Source organism: Phaseolus vulgaris, chromosome 6 (genome assembly GCF_000499845.2).
Source record: "Phaseolus vulgaris cultivar G19833 chromosome 6, P. vulgaris v2.0, whole genome shotgun sequence".
Classification (NCBI taxonomy): Eukaryota; Viridiplantae; Streptophyta; class Magnoliopsida; order Fabales; family Fabaceae; genus Phaseolus; species Phaseolus vulgaris.
In genome coordinates, this window is record NC_023754.2 from 27469390 (window position 1) to 27479963 (window position 10574).

Genomic DNA, 10574 nt, shown 5'->3' on the forward strand with positions numbered 1-10574 from the left:
ATGAATATTATTTTCATAAATTTTAATGTATTTAATTTATTTCAATTTAACACCAAAATATTTTATATTATATTTTTTAATTTTTTATTAAAAATATAAATAATTATGAATATTATATATTAAAAATATTTAATTAATTCAAATCTACACACAAAAAATCATAATTCATTATTTAAATATTTTTTAATAAGAAGGATAATTTTGTAAACTTACAATAAACCATTCTCACAAATCCACACTATCATCTCTCCATCCAAACAACCTCACATATTCTCACACATCCTCTTCAATCCTCACAAATCCATTCCCTCCCATCCTCACAAATCCCCTTCTCAATCCAAACAGAGAGCCTCAGTTTGGGTTATTCTTTTGCAGGTAAATGCGATTAAGGAAATGTTTTAATAAAATTTTCTATAAAAAGGTTAGAAGAAAAAAAAATAGATTTTTTATAAATTAAATTAATATGGGAAAGTTATATAAAAGCCTTTTACAATTAGTTTTTTTATAATTTAATTTTAATTTATAAAAGAATCTTACTTTTCTTTTCGTAGAAATTTTGATGGAGAAGTTTGTTTGAACGGATTTGATGACTAACTTTGGGACATAGATTGCGTGCGAAATGCAAAACGTGCACACGGGACTTATGCAAAAAATAAAGTGGCACTTATCTTTCATTATTATTTTTTTTATAGTTTATTTAGCACAAATAGTTTCAAAAGTATAATTTATTTAATACATGATAAAAGTGAAGAGAATAAACAACCACGAGATCCTTTTCATTTACAGTTGAATTATAGTCTCCTGGAATAATTACAAACTGTGGATAGCCCCATTGAAGAGTTCAACAAAAAACTAAAATTCGTTATCATGGGGTGAATTTTTAAAACATTTACTACCTTTTCAATGATGCAGATTCAACCATGGCATTATAACAATCACATCCAATCATGCATTATTTTTATAACTTTGCAGGGCTTTGATAAATAAGGAACGTGCGGTGAGCTAATTTTGGTTGGGGATAAGGTGAGATGAGAGTATTAAGATAATAGTTTGTGTAATCATTGTAATTAAAATTGTTTTTGGTGGGCCTACACAGAGCACAATAACATTGCTTTTCTTTTTGTCCATCATTATTATTCTGTTTAACAATAAAGATAAGTAAAGAAAGAAATCAGAAAAATAACAAGGCCTTCCTTTTCGAAGGTAAGAGAAAGAAGAAAAGTCAACTGGTTGCATTCTTACTTGTGCAGATGGTTAATCTTATTATTCTTTTTTTAAAACTTCCACGACAGTATTATTAAACACATGGAATATGCAAAAATTACTCTTGCTTACTATTTTAATGATAATTACAACCATCCTTATCTTTACATAAAATATACTTAAAATATAAAGATAATTTTTTTACATATTTGTGTAGCTAAGCCGAGATAGCAACCTAGCCCGTGAAATATAGCACTGGAGTAATCAAGTTGGATACTATTTCTCGATAAGAAAAAAGTTAGATTCTATATAATGATTAATTTAAAATATAAAGTAATTAATAGTTATATTTATAAATATTAATAATTTATTATTTTATAAAATAGTATTTAATTTAATTAATATAATAATTATTTTTTATTTTTAAAATTATTTTAATTTAATTTTACATATTTGTGTAGCTAAGCCCAGAAACAACTTAGCTCGTGAAATACAGCACTGGAGTAACCAAGTTGGACACTATTTCTCGATAAGAGAAAAGTTAGATTGTATCATTACACTGTAATTGAAATTATACACCACACATGTGTGTATAATTTATAATGATTAATCTTAAATATTAATAATTTATTAATTTATAAAATAGTATTTAATTCTGTTAATATAATAATTAATTATTTAATTTTTAAAATTAGTTTTTATTTAATAAATTTTTTATAATATTTAGAATTTATTTTTGCATATTTTTATTTTGTTGAATTTTTATCCTATCCCCAATAATATACACAGTCCAATATCATTTAATGTACATTAATTTTCTTGGATTAGGTGGGACACCTTTCTTTTAATACATTTATTTTCTGAGTCAAATAAATGCATTCTGCACTCTCCACTTCTTTATAATTTAATTAATTTAGAAGAAGCTAAGGGCTGAAAGTGGTGATATCCCTTGTCTCACAATTATTCTAGATTTATAATGGCAGTTTCAGTTTCTTTTTTTACTATTACTTTATCTAACAAATAATGGTAACAAGATTCAAATAATAAACCAACACAATTCTTCTCTCAATCATTCCATCTACAAAACCATATGGATACAAGCCACGCGTTTCATTACGAGCCAAGCAAGCTTTTTCTGTGGAAAAACCTTCCAAATTTTCCGCCTTTTATCGGAGAATATGTGAATCAATGCGCGTAATTTTAATTTAGTTAATAAGTTTGAATCTCAGATATTATAATAATTGTATCATAATATAATATTCTCATACTTTATGATTGGTCCAAAATTAGAGTGAAGGAGACCTTAATTGATTCAGCTGCAGCCACAGGATCCCCCAAAGATAATTCCAATTTGCAGTATCCAACCCAAATATCATAATCATGAAAAACAATATAAGAATATTTAACGAAGAGACAGAAACAAGAAGAAACAGAAATATTGCACTTGAGCCACGAAAAGCTTGAATCCATGCTCTTCATTTTTCAACATTACTCAAGTCATTATAACTCAAGTGAGAACTTACATGTTGACTAAGAAAAAACAGATGCAAATCTCTTATTTTTAAAGGGTCTTAATTGGTGAAGGTAAATGTAAGTTCTAGAATTTTGAAAAATCATGTACGTACATCAAGGAGCTTGTGTGATGATATGGTTCTTAAAACGATAATAAAGTGGTAGTTGAAGTTCTAGAACTTAGAGTGATTATTAAAATCCTAGAATTTATTGAAACAAATCTAACAAAAGTATTTTGAGAATGCTCAAAACATAAGCATTCAAGTAATGTGTTTTACAAATTGATTTTGGGTCAACTTAAGTACTTGAAAAAAAAAACAATTTGTAATTATTTTGAATTATGAGAAATAGAAAAATGAAATTTCAATTTTATTGAATTAGGTACAAATAATGTAGCTATGTGTTGATATATGTTGTTTTGAAGTTAGTGAGGAGTGTGAAGTTGATATTTGATTTGCATAATAAATATTGAATTAATGACGTAGGTACATATAAAGTTCTTGGTATACATAATGAAATAAATTTTAAAAAATTAAAATAAATTTTATTTAGTTAAAAAATGAAAAATGGTGTGAAATGATATAATTAATAAGGTTTGAGATAGTGAAATGAAGTTATATATATTTTTACATTATATTATATTTGGTAGTTGAATTGGGTACATTGATGTTTTTTTTATCTTGTTGAAATAACATATTTTTAAATTGCCAATAATGAAATTAGTTTTTTTTAGAGGATTTTGATTAATGAGTTTTATTTCGCCAAACAAAATCACTCCGGTGATAAAGTCCATGTAGTTTGCAAAAAATCATTTAGCAGATTAGGTCTGGAAAAAAAAATTGTACTTAGTGACTAAATTTTGATGAGTGGCTTTCTAAAATGTTGAAATTTTATAGTTGTTTATTTTTTAAAACGACTTTGATATTTATAATCCTAATATAGTTTAATAGATTTATGTGTAGTGTATGTTTTGAAATGTTTTTTCTTAATGCTTAAAATTAGAATAATCAGTGAGATTATCCTCCAAATCACTTAAATAAAGATTTTAGTTTTGAGAAGTAAATATAGATTTTACATGCAAATATGCAAATAAGTTATCCTAATTGGTTATGAACTATCCTATGTATATATATGTTTAAATTTTCAGTCAGGTGTTAAGTGAAAGTATTCAATATATGTTTTAATATAATTTTGTTATATAATCATAGATTAAGTTGAAATTATTTAAATTCTAAGTATAAATATTATGAATGATAAGACTGATTTGAATTTTTATTTTAATGACTCTAACTTTTATGTTTTATATGAATGTATTATTTTATTTTATTATTATATTTTTGAAAATTTCCTACATATTGTATATATTTGTATTTTAGTGTACAGAAAACTATTTATTGGGAATTATATGGTTATTTATTTATCAGTTTTTTCGGATATTCTTATAATAGTATTTAAATTATAAACATCATTTATAGAGAGAATACGTTACAATTATTTTATTACATGACACACACATGAAAAAAATTATATTAGGATTATTAATACAACATTGTTTATTTACTGTCTTGAAAACTGATCTTTTATGGAAATAACTTTTTTATTCTGATGCTATATAATGTCATATATCTTTTATTCCATTCATAAATATATTGTGGATAAAGGAATTGACTTATTTACACAAAGATTGGTCAATTCCATCTATATTGCAAAATAAATTATTATTTTTAATTCACATCTTTTGAATATATATAGTTAATGGATCTTTGCATGCAGGTTGACTGTTACCAAATCTTCATACCCAGCTATCCTATATATATACATCATAAAATTAAAATGAATAATGCATAAACAATGCATGTGCTTTATATATAGTAGCAGTCCTCTTGCAATAAAGTCATAAAAATATAACAAAATTTCATAGATTGTACTATATTTAATCATGAATGGATCACACGACTAGGTTTTCTATTTATACTTCTTTCATACTTTCTCTACCAATTCTGATTAGATCCATGTACCAAAATTTCCCTAATATGAAAATACCTCCATATAATAAATAATTGCCAACTCACGATATTTATTTTAAAATTTGATAAAAACAACAAATAAATAACATATTAAAAGGAATAATATTTTGAAATTTTAATTAAACTAATAATATTAATCATTTTAAAATAAATTCATAATGTTAAAGAAGAAGTTAATTGTAAAAAAACAATATTCACTAAAAAAAATCATTAAAAAAACAAATTTTAGATAAAAAAAATAATTAGTTGATATATTGATTAAGTTAAATATTATTTTAGAGACTAAAAAAAATATTTGTGTTTAAATTAATTTCCATAATTGATAAATATTTTTTAAATTAATATTTAATTAGCTATCAGATTTTAACTATCAATAATTATTTAGATGTTAAAGTTTGTAGCTAATTGATATTAATAATTTTTTTAATTTTTAAAATAGTATTTAATTTAATTAATATAATAATTAATTATTTTTTATTTTTAAAATTGGTTTTTATTTAATGGTTTTTTAGAAGTGTTTAATTAAAAATATAATTATATATACAAAACTATTTAAAATATTTCAGTACATTTTAGATTCACTAATATTAATTATATTAATGAATTAGAATTAAATATTTTCAATTTGAACATAATTTTCAAGTTAATGACATTGGTTTCTTAGCTCTTTTGCTAATGTTTGAAATTATAAGTCCTTTTCGAATGAATTCAGAGTATAAAAGAAGAATAAAATTATTATGTTGATGACACAGTATTATTTCCTTCCCCAAAAATTATGCAATTGTTTCTTCCACAATATTAGACTTCTCACCCAAGTCCCTTTGGACCCATTTGCACTCAAGCACTCCAAACCAGAAATTTGTTATTTACAACTCAAACATTTTAAAAGTAATTGAAATTAATTCCATATTTTTTAAATTTTTTTTTACTAGACTTTAAAAATTCAAAACTTAGAATATAGATAGTTTTAAAATAGATTCATGTCTAAAAGAAAAAACATAATCGATAATCATTATACTTATATAGTAATTTTATAACTACTGTAATTATAATTTTTTTAATTAAAATATGTTTTGTTCACATGTACATAACTCAAAATTATAATATAGTTAATAGATGAATTTAAAAAATCTGATAGTGATAAAAAACATATATTTTAAAAGTTGAAAATGTTAACTAATTCAAATATGTAAATACCATACCACATCATTCATAATTATATCAAACATATTTCTTATCCCAATAAATTCACAAAGAAATCACATCATACTAAAATTCAGAGCTTATAAAAGACGGCATTGAATAGTTTTATATGAGACAAAGACTTATGATTAGGGTACAGTTGAGTATAATTTTGATTGCAGAAAAGAAGAGACACTTCCTTAATATACTCATGCATATGTCTATCAATCTTTCATCAACGCATATGTCCATCAATCTTTCATCACTTTTATTTCATTTTTACCATTTAATTTGGATATATCTCATTTCTTTAATACCACACTATACTTAATTAGATCATACACCTCTAACATAATTATACTTCATAATTCTTAACTACTAACAGTTATATAATTTTACAATATTAATTATAACAAGATCATACCATTTTAAGGATTATCCAAATAAATATAATTATGTTTTAAATACGGAAACATTACTTCAGTGAGTTCCTTTCATTTAAATAATATTTTCTAGTAAAATAGAAATTACTCTTAACTTTCTCTTTATTTGAATAACAAGTTTTGCTTGAATAATGAAACTCTTTATTTTTTAAGTAACAAATTCAAAAGTTAAAAACCCTCTCTTAATCTCAATCTTACACTACAAAATATGCAAATTATAATACTTTTCAAACATATCAAAATAACTACCCGAATATTTAATTTTTATCAAAATCAATTTTATTATGAGATTAGACAAAGTCCAATTTTTTTTTAAAATCTATTTAACATAAGAAATCACATAAATGATTGAACCAATCAAACTTAATAACCTAATTTAATATCATTAAGTTAAATTACATGCCTACCACCTTTTGATTCACATGTTTCAAACTAACCAAATTTTATTTTTAATCAAAAGATATAACTCTTCTTACACCTAACTTTCTTATTCCTTATATCAGTTTATAATTTTGTACATAAACAACTAATCTTAGATCATTTATAAACTATCAGTACGGACTCAGTTACATCTACTTGTTATAATTAAAAAAACACCTACAATATCAAATATACATAATTTCTACTGATATATTTTATCGCTAACATCTCCACAAAACTATTTTAATTTTTTTTATATACTATTAATTTATTAAAATATAAACGTAAATTAAACTTAATTATCATTAATACCACACAATATATTAAGGCAAATAACAGGCTCTCTTACATTTTATGTTTACTGATATTAATGATTTAAAAATATTATTTTTTTAATATAATGAGAATGATTTTTAGTTTTGACTAGCCGCATCTAAAAGAAAGAAAAAAAGCTAACCATTTGGGATACTAATATATCGTACTTATTCATGAACTTTGAATCCATGTACGAGGTAAGAGCAACACAAATCCTGTGATCGATGATCCAAAAGACTATTGAAATTAGCCTTTTAATTATTTATGGTGTAATTTTTAAGTTTTTATTTTCAAATTAAATTAACCAGAATAAATAAGGTTGAAAGAGAAAACAACCCAAAGAAGAAAATTCAAAATTGTCTACTTCTTGGCCTGGAAGGATCCAACAATATTTGGAAGCACGGATTGACCGAAAGACGTGTTTTCCCCGCACCTTCCCCACCAAAATGGTAATTTATTTAGTTTTAATGTCTTTCTATTTTAAAAAATAGTAATTAAATAATTATTTATATTTACTTGAGCAGCAAGTTCTATTTCTTTTTTTTATGTCTATGAAATTAAAGATATTCCATTTTCTCTGGGAAATTCAAGTCATTAATACAGTTGAAAAACATGGTCAGAATTTAAGCTTTTGGCTACGATGGACAAAGATATGAACTTTCCATATTTGGAGGAGAAGCAATCTCTTTTGTGTTACGCTCTTTCTATATTCATCTTTGTTGTTGGGTTTGAACATTTTAATCTGGACAAAGATTTCACCTTTGGGTTTGTAATTCATCGCCAGCTGTAGCTGGGGGGACTGAAGATAAGGCTGTGACCACTGATTTTCTCGAAGGAGGGTTTCTGAATTGAATTGGCAAAAAGGGTATCTCTTTTTTGGGAATTATCACTTTCTGTAATCTGGGATTGGTGAAACCTATCGAGAGAGCAGAGGGGGAGAACAAGGATGTATTTTTTTAGATACATGTGTGTGTTTTGTTTTGCAGTGGACATATTTGTGAAAGGGTGAAGGGGTTTTAAATTATTTTTTTCTGAGTATACTGAAGGGTTTTTGAGGGTTCACGTTGTTTTGAGATTTGTGTTTTGGATGATGGAGGAAGCTCAGGGCAATTCTAGCTCCTTGCCTCCTTTCCTCAGCAAGACTTATGACATGGTTGATGATCCTTCAACCAATTCCATCGTTTCCTGGAGTGTCACCAATAAGAGTTTCGTTGTTTGGAACCCACCAGAGTTTTCAAAGGATTTGTTACCCAGATTCTTTAAGCACAGTAACTTCTCCAGTTTTATCAGGCAGCTCAACACTTATGTAAGTAAATTCAATCTTCTTCATCTTCATCGATTTGATAATTGTTTTCAATGTTAATATTATTATTACTACTATTTTCTTGTTTCCTGGTAAAGGGGTTGATTGTTTTGAACTATGTCATGGTTTTCTGTTTGATCAGGGGTTTAGAAAGATTGATCCTGAACTATGGGAATTTGCAAATGAGGGTTTTGTGAGAGGTCAGCCACATCTTTTAAAGAATATTCATAGGCGCAAACCTGTTCATAGCCATTCTTTGCAGAATATTCAGGTTCAGGGGTCTTCTCCACTGACAAAATCAGAAAGGCAGAGTTTCAAGGATGAGATACGGAAGCTTAAAGATGAAAAAGATCAAATTCTTCGGGAGTTGGAGAGGCATGAACAGGAGTGGGGAATGTATGAGGTACAACTACAATACTCAAATGATCGATTGGAACAGTTGGAAAAGAAGCAAGAAAATTTGGTTTCTTCTGTTTCTGAAGTGCTGCAGAAACCTGGGATTGCCTTAAATCTCTTGCCACTGACAGAAAACGGGGATAGAAAACGTAGGTTGCCAAGAAGTGGTCTCTTCAGTGATGATGATAGCATTGAAGATCATATGGAAACTTCCTCTGTATTACCTGGGGTAAATGCTGAGGGTGCCTCTATTTTCGCACCGAACATGGAGCGATTTGATATACTCGAATCATCCATTATGTTTTGGGAGAATATTGCACATGATGTTCAAAGTCATGTGAACATGGATTTGGATGAAACAACAAGTTGTGCAGATAGTCCAGCTATATCTTCTGTCCAGCTGGAGGTTGAAGTTCAGCCTAAATCACCTGGAATCAACGTGAATTCTGAGTCAGCTGTAGCGGCTGTACCTGATCTTGATGCATCAAAAGAGTCACCAGTGGGAACAGTTCCTGTGGCTACTGGTGTTAATGATATATTCTGGGAACGGTTCTTGACAGAGAATCCTGGTTCTGAGAATCAGGAAGTGCATTCTGAAAGGAAAGATTCTGATGGCAGAAGCAATGCCAAATTTTGGTGGAACATTAGGAATGTAAATAACCCTCCAGAACAGATAGGGCATTCTTAGTCAAGCAGAGCCAACTTAGTACAATGATTATTCCTTCTAGCTTGAGATGCCCTGCAATTTCATGTAATAAATGTAGGTATGAATGGTTGGCTCTACTATGTATACATATGCCATTTTCATGGTTAGATGGTTGCATCATCTATAGAATTTTTGTCAATTATTATAATGTTCAATCAAGTCTCTTTTAGTTCTACCTTATCAAAACCTGTGCTGAAGGTGATTATGGTTTTTCCCTCTTGATCTATTCTCTTTGTTACTTTTCCATACAATAGAAACCAATTGCATATATACCATCTGTTACTGTCTGCTGCAGGGAGGTACCCAATATTAAAACTGCCAAATATTGATGTTTAAAAGAGGTCTATGATGGGATTTCTGTAAATCTTTTATGTACATAGTTGCATATCCTACATCATTAAGTGCCTCTGGTTTTTGTTTGAGATTAAAGATTGAAGTGAGGTAGTTCTTGTCCCTTTTCTTTCCCTATGATCATGAATATTTTTTTAGATTATGTAGGGTTATATTACCTCACTGATAGGGTGGAAAAACTGTTGCTTATGATTTGTGAGATTTAAATGAAACCAGGTTTAAGAGTATCACATTTAATAACAGATTAATGCAAATTGATATTGTTTGTTTTGGAAACAAAGAAATATTGGGAGTACAGTTTTAATATCATCATTCAATAAATTTTACAAATCTTCTGATTAATAGATTTATTGACAATCAGACTAAGGCAGAGAGTATCTAGAAAGAACTTATTGAAAATTAGAATTTTTCTTATTAGGGAATACAAGATGTAAAGGTTTATGATTGTGGAGTATATTTCTAGTTCTGTTTTCTTTATTCAACTATTTTCACAGGGTTTTACATCTTTTTGTGAAGCTCACTATATATACAACATAGTGCTAGACTGATGAGTGACCACATATAATTACAGGCTACAAGGAAAGAAGTTCTGGATAGATGGTGCAAGGGTAATCAGTGTCCTCACACAGTAAATGATGTGAAATTAACTTCTAGAGTTCTAGTCAATATTGCATTTTTCCTACTAGTTTCTAAATTGTGTTGGAAGTCTTAAAGAT

At 27.2% G+C, this 10574-nt stretch overlaps 1 protein-coding gene across 1 annotated transcript; it reads left to right on the plus strand.

Annotated features, from left to right (window-relative positions):
* The first annotated feature begins 7423 nt into the window (after positions 1 to 7423).
* LOC137832453 (heat stress transcription factor A-4a-like) lies at positions 7424 to 9693 on the plus strand. Its single transcript, XM_068640621.1, has 3 exons — positions 7424 to 7551; positions 7723 to 8408; positions 8548 to 9693. The coding sequence occupies exons 2-3, from the start codon at positions 8190 to 8192 to the stop codon at positions 9487 to 9489; spliced, it is 1161 nt and encodes a 386-aa protein (XP_068496722.1). The 5' UTR covers positions 7424 to 7551; positions 7723 to 8189; the 3' UTR covers positions 9490 to 9693.
* The last annotated feature ends 881 nt before the right edge of the window (positions 9694 to 10574 follow it).